This window comes from Callorhinus ursinus, unplaced genomic scaffold, assembly GCF_003265705.2.
Source record: "Callorhinus ursinus isolate GAN/ISIS: 27379988/994484 unplaced genomic scaffold, GSC_fseal_2.0 scaffold81, whole genome shotgun sequence".
In the NCBI taxonomy this organism is placed as follows: Eukaryota; Metazoa; Chordata; class Mammalia; order Carnivora; family Otariidae; genus Callorhinus; species Callorhinus ursinus.
The window spans coordinates 2,526,842-2,550,470 of NW_027397143.1; the positions used below are offsets into that span (position 1 = coordinate 2,526,842).

Here is a 23,629-nt window from a genome sequence, read left to right on the forward strand (position 1 = left end):
GAAACATCGCAAACTGAAAATGGAAATAACCTTGGGTTATATCGTATTCTGGACTCTGTGTTGGATAAGGAGGCGGCAGGCTGCTGCGCCCAGAGAGATGACTCTGCAAGAACGGTGGCGCCTGGTTACACAGAGCTGTGCAGTCAACTCCAGGCCCGGCCAGGGGCGCCCGCGCCGGGTTTCCTCCGGGGCCCGCACATGCCGCCTCCGGGAACAGGCCCTTCCCCAGTGGCCCAGACGATCTCCCACCCCTTCTGCCGGCTGCCATTTGCCCCTTGAGCAAAGGGAACGGGACGCCCATCCCGGGGGCCAGCTCCAGGCACCGGCGGCGTATGCACCCAAGAGGTCGGGACGAAACGCCGGGCAGCTGGCCCACTAAGGAATCAGGGCGACCGGGTGCCGGAACGCCTGCCCGGCCAACCCCGCCCCAGGGCGCGCGCGCCCCAGGTTCCCGATTCCGCGGCGGCCCGCCCCCTTCCCTCCCGCCCAACCAACAGCCACTTCCTGCCTCACTTCCAGCCAATCCCCACACTCCACGAAGAATAGCCCTAGGGGGCGTATGGGAAGGTGCGGAGAGCGATGGCCGCGCCGGCCAACCAAATCCCGGAGCTTGCGTGGGGGGGCGGGACTTGGAGCTGGCCCTAGCTACTCAGGAGCGGGGGGCGGACGCAGGGCCGGGCTTCGCGCGGTGGGGCTCGCTCGCGCGGCAGCAGCGGTAGCCGAGGCCTCTTGGTTCTGCGGCACGTGACGGTTGGGCCGCCTCTGCCGCTGTCTCCACTGCAGCGCGGGGCCAGGTGTGCGGGCGGGTGGAGGCGCGGGCACCACCGGCGGACCCCGCAAAGCTCGAGGTGAGACAGGAGGCCCGCGCGTGTCCTCGGGCCTGTGAGGACCTCGGGGGGCCTGGGTGCGCGGCGCGGCGGCCCAAGGGCCGGGCGTGGCCGGGGCCGAGGGGGTCGGGCTGGGCTTGAGGGCCCACAGTCGCGAGGGACGAGGCCCGGGCCCGAGCCGGGGCAGCTTGGTGTGGGGAGCCGGGCCCAGGCCGCGCCGCCGGGGTCGGGAGGCGTGGCAGGTGCCCTAGAGGCTCCCTTGACCTCTGGGTAGCTAACTTCTTCCTATGGTTTTGCTTCTAGGGCTTTCTGAGGCCTTTTACTGGCTACCCGGGAAGCCGCGAGGTGGCTCGGAGTAAAGGGGGAAAGGTCTGGAGTGGGGTAGGGCCTAGTCCGTACTCGTAGCAGTGGGAAAAGGTGGTATCAGACCGGGAGAGAATGTCTGGGATTAGCAGCATTACAGGTTCAGAATTGAAAAATAAAACCGCAAAGCGAGGACCGAACCCTAGCACCCCGAAGAGTGTGGAGAATGTGCCAGAACACGCCTGGGTTGAAAAACTTAAGTCTTAACATTTACACCTATTGGGGGGTGGGGCGTAATCCAGTCAGAAATTCAGTGGACGTTTTAAAAAGCAGGAAAGCACCCGAAAGCCCACTGAGGGCATGGCGTTTTTTGGTGGAGGAAACAGATCCAGAGCTATAAAATGACAGGCCCAAGGTCATGCCATTAATTTTATGATCACGTTTGGGATTATAGTTGAGGGCAGGGCAGTTTTGGTGTAGGGGTTGGGGTTAAGTTTAAGGCCCTGGTTCAAGCCCTTTATGGCCCGTTTGTTGTGTGAACTTAGGCAATTTACTTCCCCTTTGTGTCCTAGGTCTCCCCAAATAATGGACATAATAATACGTGATGGAGTTGTTAGAATTAAATTGGGTGTACAATAAGGTAGGGAAGTCTGACACATGATAACTGTGGTATAAATATTGATTGCATTAAGTTACTATAATCCAAATGCTGCTGGTCCGCTACACTCACATCCTGCGCTTTGAATTAAGCCCTGTTTCCCAGTATCTGAAGTCACATTTACTTATTTACTTTTAAATCAAATTTTAGTTAACATACAGTGCAATATTGGTTTCTGGCTGAAACTACATTTACAGTAATGGGAGGGAGAAATGGATCTGGTGGGTCAACTGCTGGGCATGGCACACGTGAATGCTGGTTGAAGGAGGTTAAACTGAGCTGAATATTAAAAGCTTGTGAGGACAAAGGTGAGCCACGGTTAAGTCTCTTTACCTCTAATTTAAGAAATGGAACATTTTGTTTAATTTTTTAATGAGTAGACTTTTGTTGTTTTTAAGAGAAGAATTGTGTTGAGTTTTGAAATCATTCTGTATCTCAGCTTTTCCCCGCGTTGTTCGAGGGTCATGAATAGAATCACTGCCATGTTGTACACGCGCTGTAATTATACTTAGAGCAGCCTCGGAACAGAGGTAAAGCACTGTGTGGGAGTTCTTTGCACCATCCAGGGTGCACAAGCCAACAAACCTGGTAACTGGATCATGAGAAGGCTAGAGTGAACTCTGTATTGGAGTGAACGAGTCCTACCACGACAGATTTTCTGACCTATCTGAAAATGGGTGTTAGCATCCCGCTCCACCTAACTATCTTAACTGGACAGACAGTTCAACTAACACATTATCTTCCAAGAACCATGAGAGGTAAACGTTTGGGCAGAAGCTGTGGCTGCCGTTTTGGCAATCATGCTGTTGCATCCTTTCATGAGAGTTCACTTTGCCCTGCGAGATAGCTTCAGGGACAAAATGACCGTTGGTAAGCAGAATGCAGAGTCTTGAATTCCAGGCCCAGCATGGTAAGTAACTAGCTTATGAACCACCTTGGTTTCCCCATCTTTAAAACGGAAATGGGAAGTCTCCTGGCTGCCTCAACTTTCGGAGGCCACTGGGAGGGACAAATAAGATGGGGAACAGGGAACTACTTTGAATAGTGTGCTGCACTGTGCAGACAGAACTGGCAGTCCATAACAACTCCTAGGAAAAATAAAAGGGCCTGAACATAGTTGTAACCTGTATAGCTCACTGTAGAACTTCATCGGGAAAGTGCTGCTAGTTGGTTGCTTTTTTAACTGCAGCAGATGTACTTTTAAATTAAGCTTGACTGTGAGCTGTGAAACCTATTTGGAGTTTTTTTTTTTTTTAAGAATTTAGAGGATTTTCAGCAATGTATTCTGAGTATTCACATGTTAAACCTACTTAGGTTATAGGAAAAAAAGAAAGTGCTATGGAAAAACCAATTATGTTCCGGTCAACGAAAAACAAAATTCAAAACTGTAAACAAGGTATTACAGATATATTTTTAAATGGATGAGCATTCCCAATAAAGATCATGTTTTATGTAGTTCCCCCTTCTTAAATGCTTTTACTTTTTGACTAGATGCATGTGTAATACAGTGAGAAGGTATAAAGAGTAGTAAAATGGTTCATCTGTGACTGGAATCAAATCCCTTTTAACTGGTTCCTTTCCAATCTAAGGCTTAAAATTTCTTACTTGCCTTAAAACTTCGAGTTTTAGAACCATTAAAACTTACATGGTATCACTGGGCAGTACCTGGTAATAGTAGAAATCACTGCTAGTGTTGCTCGTATGTCCTGTAAGCCAGGCACGTGCATTTTGTTTATACAGTGACCCTAAGAAGTATATAGTGTTGTTATTCTCATTTAAGAGATGAAACTGAGGGCCCTGAAGTTAGTAGTTCACTCAGTGTACCAAGTTATTGGATAGTCCAGGAGGGATTGTGACTTCTGAGTTCCAGCTCATAAACACTGCTCTATGTCTAACTGTGACCTCGGACAGTTTCTGTAATTTCTCTTAGCTTTAGTTTTCTCCTGTGTCAGCTGAGGGTGATCAAACCTCCTGGGGTTCTTGTGAGGATTAAATTAGACAACCTAAGATACTTAAACCCCATAAGACCAACATTTTGAAAAGGGTATATTAATAGATGAGTGGATAACCTGCCTGAAAGAAAGACTGCCTCATTTCCTATTATATGCTGCCTTAAAAAAAAAAAAAAAAAATCACTTTTTTTTTTTTTTTTAAACAACCAAGAACATTAGCTAGGTTATTTCTTCTTCTAATTTCTCACGAATTAAAGGAATTATTTGAAATATCTTAACTTCTTTTAAGAGACAAGTCCCACAAAGAAAAGCCCAGAACCAAATGGCTTTACTGGTTAAATCTACCAAATACTTAAAACGAGAATTAACATCAGTCATTTACAAACTCTTCCAAAAACAGAAGGGAGCACACTTCCCACTCATTCTGTGAGGCCAATATTACCCTGATACCAAAACCAGAGACTTCACAAGAAAACTGTAGACCTATATCTTTGATGAAAATAGATGCAAAAACCCTCAAAATGCTAGCAAATGGAATCCAGTACCATATAAAAAGGACTATACACCATGCCAACTGGGATTTATCCCAGGAATGCAAGGTCGGTTGAACATACAATAATGAATGTAACACTACATTAATAAAGGACAAAAACCACATCTCAGTACACACAGAAAAAAGCATTTGACAAAATGCAGCTCCCTTTCATGATAAAAAAATACTCAACAAACTGGGAATAGAAAGAACTTCCTCAACCTGCTGAAGAGACAAATAATCCCTTCCTGGGGATTTCTTCTGTTCCTCTTTCTAATTTCAGATGGATTACAGGAATTAGGGTTGAAATTTCCTAACTTCGTTTAAGAAACTAAGTCCCACAAATAAAAGCCGAGAACCAAACGGCTCCATTGGTGAATTCATTCAGAAACCTAGGGAAGAATTAATACCAATCCTTCCCCAAACTCTTCTGAAAAATAGAAGAGAGTACTTCTCAACCCATTTAGTAAGGTCAGAATTCCTCAAATACCAAGACCAGACAAAGACTTCGCAAGAAAAGAAAACCATAGACCAAAATATGTTTGGTTTTTTTTTTAACGTAATCGCTGTGCCCAGCATGGAGCTTCAACTCATGACCATGTGATCAAGAGTCGCATATGCCCTACTGACTGAGCAGCCAGGTGCCCCAGACCAATATTTCTCATGAAAAAAAATAATAGACTTAAAAAGATAAAACATAAAAATTTAAATTTAATAAACTTAAAAATAATATAAGCCTCCATTTGTTTTAAGGATCATTTTTTTCCTAAATAGACCCTTACTGAGAGTAAAGTTTTGTGCCTTACAGGGTACAAATTTACCATTTCTTTATTGTGCCTATTCCTAAAGTTGATCTAAGTGGTTGTCGGATTTGCTGAAATTCAATGCAGATTTGTCTGTTTCCGTTAAATAAGATATTAGGTGTTCAGGTGAAGTCTCATGTGCATTATTAAATGCATGTAGTAAAATAATTGGGATTGTCTTTTTTCAGAATGTGCTGAGAACAGAATTACAAGTAACCAAAAATAAGTGGAATTTTGGAGAATCCATGAACAGAAATAATCAGTGACTAAGCAGGAAAAAAATCACAGATAAACATGGACATTTCTATATACAAATGCTAAAATTGTAGAGACACCATTGCGAGGAAGAGTTAAATCCTATAGTGTGATTAGAGGAAAGCAAGTTTTCCTGGCTATGCAAAATTATTCAGCTTTGCTGAAAAACTTCGGAGGAGGAGGCAGGTATATTAGACCTATGGGTCTACTATGAGAACTGAAGGTGTGTTCACTCTGGTTGTACTAATTGTGCACCAAAGAACAAACTGTTTGCATATACCTACTTATAAAGTCCTGGACTCTAATAGACTTTGTATTATCTTTTTCTATTTTCACAGCAGGCCTTCCTGCCAGTAGTACTATTACCCACATCTGTAAAATAGGGAAAGAAGACTCCTGGGAGCTCAGTAAGCTGAGCAGGGGAGTCTGGAGCCCAGGTTTCTCTGACATGACAGGTTATACCAGCCATGTGCACCATACTGCCTTGGGTTATCAGGAATTACTTTTCTGAATCGGCAGTTTTAAGATAGGAAATTTCCGTCTCTAGAAGTCAAAATGAATTCACTCTTAAAAGTTAAAAAGCATGGACTACAGTATTAAAAGTGAGTGGATTAGGTGCTCTTGAAGCTTCCTGTCCCTGAGATTTTGAGAGTTGGACTTTTTGCTCTGTCCTTGGGAAATTGGGAAGCAAGCCAGAAATCATGTATATAGTACTATAGCTTAAATGTACATGTATGTGTTTCATTCCCGCTTTCTTGGCTTTGTGTGTGTTTGTCCGTGCAAACCCAGAGGGTGGAGATACTCTGGCCTGGATGTAGATAGATAATTACATTTGATTACCAAAAACAAAACCCTTATAAACTGGAAGGAAAAGAGAAAGACTTGACCTCTTCAAGTTCAAATTTCTCATCAAGCTCACATTTCTGAGTCTTTATAATTTCATGCTTTATAGAAGTAGGTCAGTTTAAAGCCGGTGTCTGGACAACTTTGCTCAAGTCTAAACTGACATCTTTGTTGATCCAGTATACATCATTTTAAAAAAGCATTTAATTTTGAACTAATCATAGAGCTGTAAGAAATGGCAAAAATAGTACAGAGCAGTCCCTGGTACCCATCACCCAGCTTCCCCCAATGGTAGCATCATCTTTTTTTTTTTTTAAGTAGGCTCCGTCCCCATTGTGGAGCCCAGGGCTGGGCTCGAACTCACGACCCTGAGATCAAGACCTGAGCCAAGATCCAGAGTCAGACACTCAACTGATTGAACCACCCAGGCATCCCCCCAGTGGTTATCATCTACATAACTATAGTACAATCTCGAATCCAGGAAGTTGACTTTGGTACAATCTACAGACCTTATTCATAATTTACCAGGATTTGCATGCATGCATGTGTGTGTGTATGTATATAGTATCTAGTTCTATGCAATTTTGTCATGTTGAGAATTCATTTTTGAAATTGTTACTTTTTTGGCATTATTTTTGTAGAAAGAGAATACTACCATGAGTCTTAAGTGGTACTAACAAACCTGTGCATTTTTTGCAAGTTAGATAAAGAAGAGATAGGTTATAATATTATGAGTTTATTTTGATATTGACCCAAAACCCCCAAAATTGATTTGTAGAACTAATACTACAGTATATTCATAAACTCTGAAAACATAGGCAAGTATACATAATGTCATCAAGGTCACTTTTAATCTATAAAATATTTTTATGTTTCCAGATTTTTTTTTTTTAAAGATTTTATTTATTTGAGAGAGAGCATGAGAGAGAGAGAGAGCGCACCAGCAGAAAGAGAGGCAGAGGGGGAGGGAGAAGCAGGCTTCCTGCTGAGCAGGGAGCCGGAAGCGGGGCTTGATCCCAGGACCCCAGGATCATGACCTGAGCCGAAGGCAGACGCTTAACAACTGAGCCACCCAGGCGCCCCTCCAGATTTGTTTTTTTTTTTAATCCCTTTGCCGCTTATGTTTCCAGACTTTATAGACACCATATTATAGATTGAGTTCCTAAAGGTCAGAGACCGACTTTTTTTTTTTCATATTTGATGCCTACTTGGCAGTCGTGGAATTGGATGCCATCAACAAACATTGGTTTAGTGTCTCACTCTAGCCAGGTTTTCTGATGGGTATTAGATGATTTTCTCCTTTAACCCGTTGGTAGTACATAATTGCCAATCTAAGCCTGTGATTGCCAGAAAACATTCTTGAACTCTGCCACCCAACTTTTATCAGAAATCCAGTTGATTGATTGATTGATGAGGATTTGAAGGATATGCAGTCTGTTGATTTCTCTAGAGCCTAGATATTGTAGGTTTTATTTTTATTTTTTATTTTATTTTTTAAAGATTATTATTTGAAAGAGAGCACGTGCACTTGCAAGCATGGAGGGGGCAGAAGGAGAGGGAGAAAATCTTAAGCAGACGCCTGCTGAATGGGGAGCCTGATTTGGGGCTCCATCTCCCTACCCTGGGATCAGGACCCCAGCCAAAATCTGGAGTCAGATGCCTATCAGGGCGCCTGGGTGACTCAGTCGTTAAGCATCTGCCTTCGGCTCAGGTCATGATCCCAGGGTCCTGGAATCGAGGCCTGCATGGGGCTCCCTGCTCCGCAGGAAGCCTGCTTCTCCCTCTCCCACTTCCCCTGCTTGTGTTCCCTCTCACTGTGTCTCTGTCAAGTAAATAAATAAAATATTAAAAAAAAAATGCCTATCAAGAGTCAGATGCATAACCAACTGAGCCATCCAGGCGCTCCATAGGTTTTGTTTTTAGATCTAGATCAACAGAAATCAGAACTTGGACCATATGGTGTTGGCCCCCATAGTATTTTGGGGTTTTTATTGACGTAGTCTTTGCTTACATTAAAGGGTATCTTAAGACAGAGCCACACAAAACTCACATTTGTATATAACTTAAGGGTATTTTTGAGACAAGTTGTCCAATTCAGTAGATTCATAGATGTTAAAAGATTTTCTTGTTTGTGCTTTTGTTTTTTACTTGTGGGCTGTCCTAGAGGTCCAGACCTGTAGTGATGATAACTTGACTAAGATAGGAATTTAAGCAGCCCACTGTGAAACTTTTTCTTGTAGCACTGAGCTAGTTACAGGTTATGCATTCACCCAGCATTTGCATCCTGGCTCAGAGGGGCTTTGCTGTAGAGTTTAAGGTAAGAGTCTTGCAGTGATAAAAATTACGAGAGACAGGGAGAGAAGATGGCCCCTGAAAGAAAACCAGAAAATGAAGTGGTCTGAGAATATAATGGCTTAAAGTCGGGGGTGGGGGATCGGACTGCTGTAATGGCATGCAGGAATGCGGGAAACCTTGCCCTTGAGGAGCTGATACATCAGCATGAACTGTGAAATAGAAGAGAATTTTAGCAAATGTGGTCAATGTTTCTTTATTACAGGAAAATGTTTCTCAGTTAAGGGCGCCTGGGTGGCTCAGTCGTTAAGCGTCTGCCTTCGGCTCAGGTTGTGATCCCAGGGTCCTGGGATTGAGCCCCGCATGGGGCTCCCTTCTCGGCAGGAGGCCTGCTTCTCCCTCTCTCACTCCCCCTGCTTGTGTTCCCTCTCCCGCTATCTCTCTCTCTCTGTCAAATAACTAAATGAAATCTTTGGGGCGGGGGGGGGGGGGGAGGGAATTTTTTTTTTCACTTTTACTCCTAAATTTAAAAAATCTAGGAACCCCTTGCCTGGGGCTCGGGGGAAGTGGGGGGGGGGGGCGCGGTGTGCTGTTTGTTTTCTAAAAGCATTCTTGCTTTGTTGTTGAACTCCTTGTTCTATATTTCCTATTGATAATCTTAGAAACAGGAAAGCAAAGTGACAGAAGTACGCTCTCTGCTTAGGATTCTGTCAGTGTAAAGACAAATGAAGACTTTAAAAGGGAGGAAAAACCCTGAAATCCTCCTAGATGCTAAAATATGTGGAAAATCACATTGTGTCTTTCAGACAGAAGCATTTGTAGAATTACCAAGTAGGGTGCACTGCACCAGGATGCAGGAACCTTGGCTTCTGATCCTGATTCTGCCAATAATTTGATTTTTGGCAAGTCGGTCTCTGGACCTTAGTCTTGTCAAAAAGGAGAGCTAGACTAGATTCCTCTGGTATATTTCAGCCCCAGGATATTTTTGAAGGGGTGGGAGATCAAACATTTGAAGCATAATCGTGGAACATCTTTTTTTTTTTAATTAATTTTTAGAACAGTTTTAGATTTACAGAAAAATTACGAAGATAGCACAGAGGAGTCCCAGTTTCCCCTACTATTAACAAATTAGCACAGAACATTTGTTACAATTAATGAACCAATATTGATACATAAATATTAACTAAAGTTTTCTTTAATTCAGATTTCCTTTGTTTTTACCCGTTGTCCTTTTTCTGTTCCAGGATACATTACATTTAGTCATATTTCCTTAGGCTCTCCTTGGCTGTGACCGTTCTTTAAATTTTTTTTTTAAATTTTATTTATTTATTTCAGAGAGAGAGAGAATGAGAGATAGAAAGCACAAGAGGGAAGAGGGTCAGAGGGAGAAGCAGACTCCCCGCCAAGCAGGGAGCCCAATGCGGGACTTGATCCCGGGATTCCAGGATCATGACCTGAGCCCAAGGCAGTCGCTTAACCAACTGAGCCACCCAGGCGCCCGGCTGTGACCGTTCTTTAGACTTTCCTTAGTTTTGATGACCATGACATTTTTTAGGACTACTGGTTAGGGTGTTTTGTAGAATGTCCTTCTATTGGGATTTTGATTTGTGTTTTTCTCATGATTAGACTGGCGATAATGGATTTTTGGGAGGAAGACCACAGAGGTTAAAGTCCTTTTTTCATCACATTGTGTCAAGGGTACCTACTATCAACATGACCTTTCACTGTTCATGTTGACCTTGGTCACCTGGGTGAGGTAGTTTTTGCCAGGTTTCTCCAGTGTAAAGTTCCCCCCTCTCTCTCCCCTTTCCCATACTGTGTGCTCTTTGGGAGGACATCACCTAGTGCAGCTGCGCACACGTAAGGAGTGGGGAGTTAGGCTCTCTTTCCTTGAAGGAGGAGTAACTGCATAGATTAGTTGGAATATTTCTGCATGGGAAATTTGTCTCTCCTTCCCCATTTATTTCTTTACCCATATATTTGTGTCAGTATAGATCCATGGTTATTTATTTTCTACTTCGGGGTATTATCTAGTATTATCTAGTACCACTTACTTTGTTGCTCATAACTGTTCCGCTTTGGCCACTGGGCACTCTTTCTTGTGTTCCTTTGACATACCCACCCCCCCCAGCATTATAGGTGTTTTAGTTTTGTTTTCTTTTTTGAACACTTTACTGGCAGTGTGAGATGTTCCAGGCTCACCTTGTGTATTTCCTGCCCCAATCCTAGAGTTGGCCATTTCTCCAAAGGACTCTGTTCCCTTTAATTGGAGGTGGTATTAAAAATCAAGATCTTGGTACTAGGTGTATATTTATTGCTACGGAGATGTAGTTTCTTTCAGGCCCTCAAGGTGACACAGGAGGGAAACGTGTGCATACTAATGGGCATATATGCGCCTGTCTATAAATACTACTATATGTAACCCTCTGTAAATTAGCCACAACATGAGTTTACACTGATGTCTCCAACTGTCTCCCGTTACCATAGGGGCTCTTCCAGCCTCTTTCCTTTGCTTATCTGTCAGTTCCCACACCCAGTGGTTAGAACGTGGTTCCCGCCATCCACTGCCCATATACTCGTTCAGTTCCAGTGTACGCATACAGCAGCATCAGCTTTGTTAACCTGTCCCCTGTGGGGAATAACTTACCAGCTGGAAAAGTGCTTTCGCACCGTCTAATTTACAGACTCCACTTGTTTCTGAAGTTACGTAGGTCAGCATCTTCCCTCCATCCCTTCCAGTGAGGTGGTTAATATATCTGTAACACGAACGATTGTCACATCCTGTGTGCTGTCCTTGGGCCACTTGACCTCCTAAATGATTTTCTAAAATTTTCCTCCATTGAGATTCACTCTCTCTGCTGTGAGGTTTCATGGGTTTTGACAAATGCGTAAAGTTATGGATCCATAATCTTAGCATCCTACAGAGTAGTCTCACTGCCTGAATTACCCCCCTGTGCTGACATATTCATCCTGACCACTTCCCCCAGACCTCTGGTGACCACTGATCTTTTTACTGTATCTGTAGTTTTACTTTTTTCAGAATGTCCTATAACTGGAATTATACAACACGTCGCCCTCTCGGACTGGCTTCTTTCACTTAGCAATATGCATTTAAAATTCATCCAAGTCTTTGTATGGCTTGAGAACTCATTTCTTTGAGTTGCTGAGTAATATTGCATTGCAGTTTGTTTATTCATACAGCTATTGAAGGATATTTTTGATCCTTCCAAGTTTGGGGTGGTTATGGGTAAAGCTGCTAGAAATACTGGTGTGCGGGGTTTTGTGCATCTGTAAGCTTTCAGATCAGTTGGGCAAGTACCTAGGAACATGATTGCTGAATAGATGGTAAGATTCCGTTTAGTTTTGTAAGAAATTGCCACACTGTCTTCCAGAGGGGGTATGCTATTTTGCATTTTCACCAGCAATGAGAGCTCCTGTTGGCTTCACACCCTTGCCAGTGTTTGGATTCTTGGCCATTCTAATATGTGCATGCTTGTATCTTGTTTTAATTTGCAGTTAGCTAATAGCAAATGACATTGAGCGTCTTTTCATATGCTTATATTCCATCTGAGTATCTTTGGTGAGGTATCTGTTCAGAATTTTTTGTCCCATTTTGTAACTGGATGGTGTGTTTTCTTATTGGTGAGTGTGAGTTCTTTGTACATTTTGAAAACCAGTCTGTTATCAGATGTGTGTTTTCCAGATATTTTCTTCTTGTCTGATTTGTCTTTTAATCTCTTTAAGTCTTTCAGAGAGTTGAAGTTTTTAATTTTAGTTAAATCCAGCTTACTGATTTTTCTTTCCATTTATCTTACTTTCGATGTTTTATGTAAAAACTCACAAGATCACCTGAATTTTTTCCTATGTTTTCTTTTAGAAGGCATAGTAGTGCAACATCCTGTATAAATACCCACCCAGTTAGTGCTACCTTTTGGATTCCATTTGGTGTAGGGGGACTGAAAGAAGATGGGGGGGATTCTGTGTCTTGGTAATGTTGGATTTTCATTAACAAAGCAGAGAATTAAGGTCACCTTAAAATGTCTTGTTGAATTCTTTGTAAGTATGGACAAATCTCGGAACATTTAAGCTGACTTACTGGTGGCTCTTGGAACTAGAATAGACCTATTGGCTGTAGCGTTTTGGGGGGTGGGTATTGGCAAATTCCTGGTGTTAATGCAGCGTATATAAAGCTGGCAGAGGGTAAGGCTCATTAAGTGGCTCTGAGAGGCGTGGTTTGGTGAGACTGACTCCTCACAGGTTCCACAACCTTTTGAATAATGTGAAAGGAGCAGATGAATGCCTGCACACTTCTCTCCCCTAAAGAACAAGGTTCTGCACCTCGAGTGTAGAGAAAACGGCAGTGGGCAAGAAGTGCGTTTTCTGAAGCTTGCTAGAGACTTTCTGTGTTCCTGACAGGACAGGTAGCCAGCCTTCTGCTCTCTGAAAACGGTTTTCCTTGCAGGGAGACCACTCTGCCTCCCCAACACAGATGCCTTCTTTCCCCCTGTTCCTTGGCCCACAGCCTGGGCTCGCTGTTCTGCAGTCGCTCTGCCCTCACTAACCCTACCTGATACCCCCCCCCCCCCCCCCCCGCCCCATTCCAGATCACTCCCTCATAAAGGCTCCTCCTGCCTGGTCTTCTGTCTTGCGTTCCGTTGTACCTTCTCAGCACGCAACTACACAGTAGCGTTCTGTCTAGTGTGATAGAAATACAGGATTTGAATTCTTCTGAGTCTCACTGTGATAACAAGTAGGTTATTTTGATTTCATTAACGTGTAAAATAAAATGAGAGTAATACCTCACGGGAGGTTTACATGAACAGTGTATGTGAAAGTGCTTTATAAACTGGAAAACAGAGCCCAAATGGAGTATTCATAAACCCTAAACGGTGGTTCTCAAAGTGTGGTTCCTGGGACTTGTTAGAAAGGTTAAAAATCCAGGCCTGGACTGAATCAGAAACTCAGACTGAGCCCCAGCAGTCTGTTTCAGCAAGCCCCCTGCGTGATGCTGATGGCTGTTTAAATTTGGGAAACATGGCTCTACATTGTACTTAAAAACCAAAGGAGAGCTATTGCAGTCTGCCCAGGCTGCCGTATAGAATACCGCGGCAGGGGCTTAAACAATAGGAAATTATTTTCTCTCAATTCTGGAGGCTGGAAGTCCAAGATCAAGGTGTTGTCAGGATTGGCTTCTGGTGAGGACGTTTCTCCTGCTTGCAGAGAGCTGCCATCTGGCTGTGTCCTCACGTGGACTCGCCTCTGTGCATGAACACTCCTAGTGTCTTATGTGGACAGCAGTTTCGCTGGATTAGGGCCCTACCTGCCCTGTGACCTCTTAACCTTAAGTACTCTCTCAAAGGTCGTGTGTCTAGATACAGTCCCATTGGGAGTTAGGACTTCATCATGCAAATTTGGGCAGGGGAATACAATTCAGTCCATAGCAGCAGTATATCAACACATTAAAACTTGTTGAGGGGAAAAAAAAATCAGTCCTACCTTTTTTAAAGGTAAGTAGTTAGCCCACCAGACCATCTCCCTGATTAGCTTTTTCTTCTTGGATAGCAGTGTTCCAGCACCAGTACTCTGTTCTAAGTAATCCATTGCTTTGTACTTTTTTTTTTTTTTTTTAAGATTTTATTTATTCGACAGAGAAAGACACAGCGAGAGAGGGAACACAAGCAGGGGGAGTGAGAGAGGGAGAACCAGGCTTCTGCCGAGCAGGGAGCCCGATGCAGGGCTCGATCCCAGGACCCTGGAATCATGACCCAAGCCGAAGGCAGACGCTTAACGACTGAGCCACCCAGGCGCCCCGCTTTGTACTTTTAATTACTACTAGTCTTAACACATTTTATTTACTTTGAAAAAGTCAGCTACATACTGTTTTAGTTGTGTTTGGGGCGAATTTGTAGCTTGTACCGGGGAATCTAATCACCATTTATAGCATTGTTTCTTTTCTTTTCTTTTTTAAAGATTTTATTTATTTAGGGGCACCTGGGTGGCTCGAGTCAGTTAAGCCTCCGACTCTTGATTTTAGCTCAGGTCATGATCTCAGGGTCTTGAGGTGAAGCCCCATGTGGGGCTCCATGCTCAGTGTGGAGTCTGCTTGAGATTCTCTCTCTCCCTCTACCTTTCCCGCCGCTTGCACGCACTCTCGCAAAATAAAATCTTTAAAAGGAAAAAAGCCTGCGCAACAGTGGGGTGGAGCGGCAGAGGGAGAGGGACAGGCAGATTCCATGCTGAGCACGGAGCCTGAAGCTGGCCTCCGTCCCAGGACCCTGGGGTCATGACCCGAACCAAAGTCAGATGCTTAACCGACTGAGCCACCCACCCAGGTGCCCCTATAGCATTGTTTCTATGAGAGAGGACTTGGGAGTTGTATAAAATTGATTTAGATAAAAGGGTTGAATCAGCCGGTTTAGTTTTCAGAGAGTAAGTTGTAAATCAAACAGGGGCGCCTCGGTGGCTCAGTTGGTTAAGCGACTGCCTTCAGCTCAGGTCATGATCCTGGAGTCTTCTCCCTCTGACCCTCTTCCCTCTCATGCTCTCTATCTCTCATTCTCTCTCTGTCAAATAAATAAATAAAATCTTAAAAAAAAAAGATTAAAAAAAGTTTTAAGTTGGAAATCAAACAGCAATATTGCTATGCCATTGCAGAAAACAGAGGTCTTTCCAGTGAATAAATGAGAGATTACTTGTATTTTTTAAGTATAAGAAACTGAAGCAGAATGTTGACATTAAGAGTTTTTTCTAAAAACTAATACGAGTCCTAGGAAAGGTAATAAATGATTTTAGTTAGCACTTTCATTTTCCGCACTAAATTCTAAGCATTTAGGAATCCAGTCTCCCTTTCATTTTGTGAACATAGTCCTAAGATGCATAAATAAAGAAATACCACTAAATAATGCATGAAAATCTAGTTCTTTGTGTGAGGTTACTATAAAGGATTATAAAGTTTATAAGGAATTTGGCATTAAATTGAGCATTAGAATAAATTGATCTGCATTTTTCTAGAAACTCAGTTGGTCAAAATGTCAGCGTTGGTTATGAATTGAGACCATTCGAAGTTTATGAAGGAGCTCCTTCAGGTTTTTTTCTTTTTGCACTTTGCCTAAGAAATAAAGGTCTCCATTGTAAACAAGAGACTAGAAGTATTAAGCTCAGGTATGTTTTCTTAAATCTTTTTTGTTGTTGAATTAAAAACATAAGATTTACTATCTTTTTTAAAAAATTAATTTTTGTTGATTTACTATTTTCACTATTAAGTATACAGTTCTGTAGTATAAAGTATATTCACATTCTTGTGCACTCATCACCTCCAGCCATCTCTAGAACTCTTTTCATCTTGCAGAATTGAAACTGTACTACGTACTATTGAATCATGTTGTGCATCCATGGGACTCAGCTTTTATATCTTAAAGATCTGTGGTCCTTGAGAAGAGGGCCCACTGCCACCCAGGACAGTCTAACACAATACACAAGGCATCTAAGTGTTTAAAAATTAAGAGATAAAAGTAGCTGGTCCTTGGTTTAATATTTTTGTTGAGTCTTAAAACACTAATTTAAAACCATATCTAAACTTGATGATCTTTGAACAATAGCTATTAAATCTTTAATGTGAGGCTGTTCAGCTCGTCTGTTACCATGTGATTGTAAATTGTAAATTAATATGCAGAAGAGGCTTTTTGTCTATCGGCAAACTCTTTAAATGCAAGCAGTTAGTTTGAAATTGCATTCAGACACCCTGGGTCTGGGTAGCCAACATTCTATATGGGGACAATTGTTTTGAGTTTCGTTTTGAAATTTTCTTGAAATTCATTCTTTTAACTAATTGATTTTGGGAAAACCCCCTTCATCTCTCTGGGCTCACTTTCCTTACCTGTAAAATGAAATAGTCACAATAAAATTCTTTTAGCTCTAATTTGAAAGCCTTAATTTTATTTTTATTTTATTTTATTTATTTATGTTTTTAAAAGATTTTATTTATTTGACAGAGAGTGAGAGAGGGAACACAAGCAGGGGGGATGGGAGAGGGACAAGCAGGCCTCCCGCTGAGCAGGGAGCCCCATGCAGGGCTCGATCCCAGGACCCCAGGATCATGACCTGAGCTGAAGGCAGACGCTTAATGACTGAGCCACCCAGGCGTCCCTTGAAAGCCTTAATTTTAAATAAGAGAGGGGTCACTGATCTTTACAAAATGTTTAAAAGGAAGTGATAACATTTCACTGATTGTACCAGTATTTTTTTTTATATTTTTTATATATTTTTATATATTTTTAATATTTTTTTGTGTAGATAATGGAAGGGAAGTGGTTGCTGTGTATGCTACTGGTCCTTGGAACTGCTATCGTTCAGGCCCATGAAGGACACGATGATGATATGATTGATATTGAGGACGACCTCGATGATGTTATCGAAGAGGTGGAAGACTCCAAATCGAAACCAGATACCAGCGCTCCTCCTTCTCCAAAGGTTTGAAGTGGTCTTTGAATCTGTTGGTTTTACCTCTTGAGATAGTCAAAAGGATGAAGGTAAATTTGGATCCTTTTCCAAGGGGAAGCAAAGTTAGCTAAAATAGCAGGCTTTTTTATATGTTGCCAATGATAAATTATATATATATGTATATAATCGTGAGCCAGCTATAAAAATTTGGGATAATTCAAAGCAAATCTTACTAAGAAGGGAATCATGCTGAAAATTAAAATTCTCGATACATTTTTATATTTAACACAGGTCACCTATAAAGCTCCGGTTCCAACAGGGGAAGTGTATTTTGCTGATTCTTTTGACCGAGGAACTCTGTCAGGGTGAGTGTTTCTTAGGGAAAAATTTCTTGGAGGCAAACATCCTGTAAATATGATGTGATAGTGGATTCCTTTTTGGATAGCATTTCATATAGTAAAATGTCTTAACTATTTTATGTCCCCAGTGTTTGTGCTCATTTAGGAGAATTCAGAACATGTCCATTTAGAAAAGTTTTTTAGAATATGTGGGTTTAATTTCCATTTCTCTTTCCCCCTTGACTGTATATATTGTTCTTTTGAACTGAGGAATTTTTTTCTCGTGAGTCTTAACAAGAGTGGAGGGGTGCCTGGGTGGCTCAGTCTGTTCAGTGTCTGACTCTTGGTATGATCTCGCAGTCATGGGATCAAGCCCCGCATCGGGTTCCATGCTCCTTGCATAGTCTGCTTAAGATTCTCTCTCCCCCTCCTTCCCGCTCATGCATGTTCTCTCTCAGTAACTAAAATCTTTAAAAAAAAAAAAAAAAAAAAGTGGAATTATTTCATGGGTTTGAGAGTTGAAGAGAATGTATTACTGTTTGTGTGGCAGATTTTTTTTTTTTAAGATTTTATTTATTTGAGAGAGAGAGAAAGAGAGAGAGAGCACATGAGAGGGGGGAGGGTCAGAGGGAGAAGCAGACTCCCCGCTGAGCAGAGAGCCCGGTGCGGGACTTGATCCCGGGACTCCGGGATCATGACCTGAGCCGAAGGCAGTCGCCCAACCAGCTGAGCCACCCAGGCGCCCCTGTGTGGCAGATTTAAAAGTTGAAAATAGTAGAGTGGTTAAGTAGGCTAAAAAGACTTGGATAGATCCTGCTTTTGTTAGTATTTACATTGTTTCTTTTCACAGGCTCGCTGTCGTTTAATTAATTTGGGGGTTTGTCTTAATTACAGGTGGATTTTATCCAAAGCTAAGAAGGATGACACTGATGATGAAATTGCCAAATACGACGGTGAGAGTCCATTTGATTTACATAGAATAGCAGATTGAGGCTTCACGTGTGGTTTCTATAGTGTCTCTTAAAGCTGGTTTGAAAACAGTATGTATACGTTTTAAGATTTTTCCTTGGAAGCTTTGCTGTCTGTGTGTTCATAGGATTAGACCTGTTGATTGGTTTGCACCATAAAATGGAGAGGTAATGTGTCACCTGTAGTGCTGTCTTTTGGAAATGGAGGGTCTTTCTAGTTATTGATGAAGTAAATGTGCTATAGGTTTAAAAACCGTATCCTAATACTTGTCACATGTTTGTGGTTAATAGGCTGGCTCTCATAGGTAAATGGAATAGGTTTAAAAATTTTCCAGTATGATAGATGTGCACACCTTGGAGTTTTGCCTGTTACCATTTAAGGGATCTTCAAAGGCATAATTAGGAAGTGGATTTTTTTCTGATGTCTTGCAGGAAAGTGGGAGGTAGATGAAATGAAGGAAACAAAGCTCCCAGGTGATAAAGGGCTTGTGTTGCTGTCTCGGGCCAAGCATCATGCCATCTCTGCAAAACTGAACAAGCCCTTCCTGTTTGATACCAAGCCTCTCATTGTTCAGTGAGTGAAACGTTTGCTTGATAGAAACTTCCCGGATCTCAGGAAATTATCACTGTACTCTAAAAAATTATAAGAATAATTATATGTTACAGTAGAGGGTTTGTGGTGTACTTAAGCATCCTCTAATCCAGTACTTTTTTTCCTTCCCAGTAAATTCTTTTGAAACAGATTGACTTATTTTTCTCCTGATAGCAAATGATCAGGATTTTGTAAAAGTGTACACTGGGAATCTGCATTAAAGTTTTGTTTTATTTTAACTTATGTTTGGGGGGTGGTTGAGTAGCCATTCAAAAGCAATAGAAAATGAGGGGCACCTGTCTGGCTCAGTCAGTAGAGCATGCAACTCTTGATCTTGGGGTGTGAGTTGGAGCCCCAGTTGGGCGTAAAAATTACCTTAAAAAAAAAAAAGTTTTCAAAAGCAATAGAAGATGGAATTTTTCTTAAGGATAAAAGTATGACCTGTGATAAAACATGTGATCAAGACTGGGGGAGAGGGGAAGTAAATTAAGAAATCTGATCTTTCAGAATGCCTTATGGTTTTCTACTTTTCTCTTTGAAATCAGATATGAAGTCAATTTCCAAAATGGAATAGAATGTGGCGGTGCCTATGTGAAACTGCTTTCCAAAACCCCAGAACTCAACCTGGTAGGTCCTTCCTGTTTCCTTGTGGCCACCCACAGTTGTCTTTTGAGAATCTTAGAGAAAAGGAAAGACAATCTTGTAAGACCTGGGAAAATGAAGGCCTCCTCTCCTACTGTTGAAATATTTAGAGGATTGGGAATATTGACTTTGACTCTTCTTTGGTTTTTATTTGAAATGTGAATTTCAAAGCCATTGTGCCTTATCCCTGATTTCTGTTCTGTGTAATTTTTAGTTTTGGCATGCATACTACTTTGTTTTATGAAAGAAGCAGTAACTATCTAGATACATGCATTACTCTTTTTTTTTTTTTTTAAAGTACTTTCGTATATCTTCATGTAAAGTTCTCTGGTAATTTCTGGTTATTCCTTTTCACTGGTATCTAAATGAATCACCTTTTTCTTTGAGGTGCCAAAAATTTACTTGGGATTTTATTAGAGGAAATAGCACACTTTGAAAGTTTGCTTTTCAACACTTTGATTGAGTCACTTAAAAATAATTCGTTTTTGTTTCTGAAGGATCAGTTCCACGACAAGACCCCTTATACGATTATGTTTGGTCCAGATAAATGTGGAGAAGACTATAAATTGCACTTCATCTTCCGCCACAAAAACCCCAAAACCGGTATATATGAAGAAAAGCATGCCAAGAGGCCAGATGCAGATCTGAAGACCTATTTTACTGATAAGAAAACACATCTTTATACATTAAGTAAGAAAACATATTAATTTGGGGGTATTATGGCGCTATACATGTATCATCTGTTTAATTTAAAGATTGCACATCTGCAGAAGACCCACGCCTGCAAATAAGAGTCCCTGTTGACTTAATAGCTTAGTGGTAAAAAGGACTTAATTTCTCAGCACTAAGAAAAGCTGCTTTTCCCATAGGTTGAATTGAGAAGTGGGGTTTGAGACCGTTTTAAGAGTAAGCTTTTATGTTCCATAAAGAGCTTTGCTGATTCTCCTCATTTTCTCCCACTGTGTATTTTGTTGTTGATAACATGTTAAATAATGGGACACAATAGAAATACATGTACATTTTTTTCAAATTACCTTTCAGTTGAACTTTGGATGCTCCAATACCTAGATAGTTGGGGTTTGTGTGTGTGTACATGTGTGTTTAAGATTTTATTTATTTGTCAGAGAGAGCACAAGCAGGGGGAATGGTAGGGCACAGGGAGAAGCTGGCTCCCCGCTGAGCAAGGAGCCCGATGCGGGACTTGATCCCAGGACCCTTGGGATCAAGACATTTAACCGACTGAGCCACCCAGGCGTCCCTAGACAGTTGAGTTTAATCATTTGGACATTGGAATGCACTTTTTATTTTATTATTATTATTTTTTAAAGATTTATTTGTTTTTGAGAGAGACCATACAAGGGAGGTGAGAGGCAGAGGGAGAGAGAAATCCTCAAGCACACTCTGCACTGAGCACAGAGCCTGGCGTGGGCTCGAGACCAGGACCTGAGCTGAAACCGAGACCAGCTGCTTAACTGACTGAGCCACCCAGGGGCCCCTGGAATGTGTTTTTTATTTTAATGAAGCTTTTCCTGCTGTTTTGAGTATATGTGGACATGCCTCTTTTCCTAAAGAATACAGTAACCTTTTTTCTTTATAACAAAAGTAACACATGCTCCACATAGAATTCAAAAGCTAGAAATAAACAAAAGACATTTGAAATTACCTGAAATACCAACATTGTAATATGTATTTGGCTGTATGTGTATAAACACATGTAATGTTTTATTAAAAGTTGAACGTGCTAGGGGCACCTGGGTGGCTCAGTCAGTTGAGTGGCTGGCTCTTTTTTAAAAGATTTTATTTATTTATTTAATTGACAGAGAGAGAGAGAGAGAGACAGTGAGAGAGGGAACATAAGCAGGGGGAGTGGGAGAGGGAAAAGCAGGCTTCCTGCCGAGCAGGGAGCCCTATGCGGGGCTCGATCCCAGGACCCTGGGATCATGACCTGAGCTGAAGGCAGTCGCTTAACTGACTGAGCCACCCATACTCCCCGAGTGGCTGGCTCTTGATGTCAACTCAGGTCATGATCTTGAGGTCGTGGGATTGAGCCCCGCGTCTGGCTCTGTGCTCAGCAGGGAGTCTGCTTGAGGAGTCTCTCTTTCCCTCTTCTTCTGCCCCTCTCCTTGCACACATACACGTGCTTTCTCTCTCTCTCAGATAAATTTAAAAAGTTGGATGTGCTATATTTCACTTGCTCTCTTCGTAGAAGTAAGAATCTCTCTGTGAGAGTACATATGACTGATAACATTGCTGGTCTTCATTATCACTGATGTCAGTGGTATAGGTGCTCCTTGCTTTCCATAGTATTCTGGATGTGCTGGGACTTAGTCAGTTGCCTATGAGACATTTAGGTGTGGGATCCAGGCTTTAGAGTAAGTGTCACTTAAGATACCTTTATGGATTTCAAGTTCCACTGGACTCCAAAAGTACAATCATAAGTAGACATGTGGTTTAATAAATAAAATCAAAAACTTGTGTACTTTGGAATTTTGGTGACATAGATGGTAGTAGTACCAATTCAAAAAATGAGGAAATGGGCTTTTTTTTTTTTTTTTTTTTTTTTTTTTGCTCGGAAGTGGTGGTAGGAATAAATAAACTTATTTGCCTGTTGACTTGTGTGTAACCATTTGTGTCAGACTGTTATTGCATTAGTTCTTTGGTGTTTTGATGTTTTTAATGTCTATAAGTAGTCTTCTGGCGTTTTAAATTTTATGTATCATTTGCTTTAATTTTAAAATCCTGAGGAACTAGCATTTATGATTTACAGATAAGGAAGAGACAGTTAACTTACATGAGGCTCCAAGACCATGTTCTGATTAACACCCTGAGGTCATTACTCTGTGCTTCCGTTTTCTATTAGAAATATGATCGGTAAAGAGAGCTTGGGGAATGAGTGGTTAATTTATTTTTTTTAAATTGCATTTCATTTTTTTCAGTCTTGAATCCAGATAATAGTTTTGAAATATTAGTGGACCAATCTGTTGTGAATAGTGGAAATTTGCTAAATGACATGACTCCTCCTGTAAATCCTTCACGTGAAATTGAGGACCCAGAAGACCAGAAGCCTGAGGATTGGGATGAAAGACCAAAAATACCAGATCCTGATGCTGTCAAACCAGATGACTGGTGAGTCTTTGCAGTGCAGCATTTCATATGTTCCACGTGGCTTAAGCAACTCAGTGTTGGCTAAGATCTCATAATTTCAGTAATCTATGATGCTATCTAAACGGTAGGAAAAATGGAGACCACTATAGCTGAAAAGGGGCGATAATGGCTGTCTGGATTGCCTAATACCATTTTACAAGCCACAAAATGCTGAAGGTGATGAGTTTGCCTGTGGTAACATGGATGGTTTGTAGCAGAACCTTTCTTGGCCTGGCTCTTCCAGTGCTTTTATGAATTAACATTTGAAAGTCTTGAAATTTTATTTATTTTTTTTAAAGATTTTGGGGCACCTGGGTGACTCAGTGGGTTAATCGTCTGCCTTTGGCTCAGGTCATGATCTCAGGGTCTTGGGATCTAGCCCCGTATCGGACTCCCTGCTTAATTTTTATTCATTTGAGAGAGAACTCATGTGTGCACAAGCAGGGTTGGGGGGGAGGGTCGGGGGAGAGGGAGAAGAAGACTCCCCTCTTAGCAGGGAGCCCAAAGTGGGGCTCGATCCCAGGACCCTGAAATCATGACCTGAGCCGAAGGCAGTTGCTTAACCGATGGAGCCACCCAGGTGCTCCGAAATTTTAAATTTTAATTTGAAAAATAACCTTTTCCCCACTAAATAACACTCAAGACATCTCTGCTCTGTATTGGGCAATGGAATACAAAGCCACAGGGATACCAGCTGCCCGCATGACTCCCAGTCCAGTTGTGAGATAGGCAGGTGAAGCCTATTCATGGCATGTATGTGGTGAGTGATCTAATAGTAGGTATTAGTAAGTGACCAGAGCACCAAGTATACCTGGTCCAGGGGTGGTTTCTTGGACCAGAGCACGTCAAACTGAGACTTGGAAGCCGGGTAGGAGTCAAGCAAATGGTGAAGACGGGAAATGGTATTCCCAGCTTGTGCAAAAGTAGAGGATTAGGAGTGAGCTTGACGTGTGAGTGAACTTGAGTATATGCTGTATAGCCTCTTGCAGGATACGAATCGGAGAGTGACGAGCAGTGACGACAGCGGGGCTGTACTCTTGT

The 23,629-nt window shown here is 41.9% G+C and overlaps 1 protein-coding gene across 1 annotated transcript in view; it reads left to right on the forward strand.

Annotated features, from left to right (window-relative positions):
- Positions 1–680: 680 nt before the first annotated feature.
- Positions 681–23,629, forward strand: part of CANX (calnexin) — a 33,260-nt gene continuing 10,311 nt past the window's right edge. The window contains exons 1-8 of the mRNA XM_025862619.2: positions 681–848; positions 16,758–16,934; positions 17,196–17,269; positions 18,137–18,195; positions 18,643–18,784; positions 19,348–19,429; positions 19,942–20,134; positions 22,381–22,570. Of these exons, the coding sequence (XP_025718404.1) occupies positions 16,761–16,934; positions 17,196–17,269; positions 18,137–18,195; positions 18,643–18,784; positions 19,348–19,429; positions 19,942–20,134; positions 22,381–22,570 (914 nt within the window). The 5' untranslated portion in view covers positions 681–848; positions 16,758–16,760. The remainder of the gene's footprint in view (positions 849–16,757; positions 16,935–17,195; positions 17,270–18,136; positions 18,196–18,642; positions 18,785–19,347; positions 19,430–19,941; positions 20,135–22,380; positions 22,571–23,629) is intronic.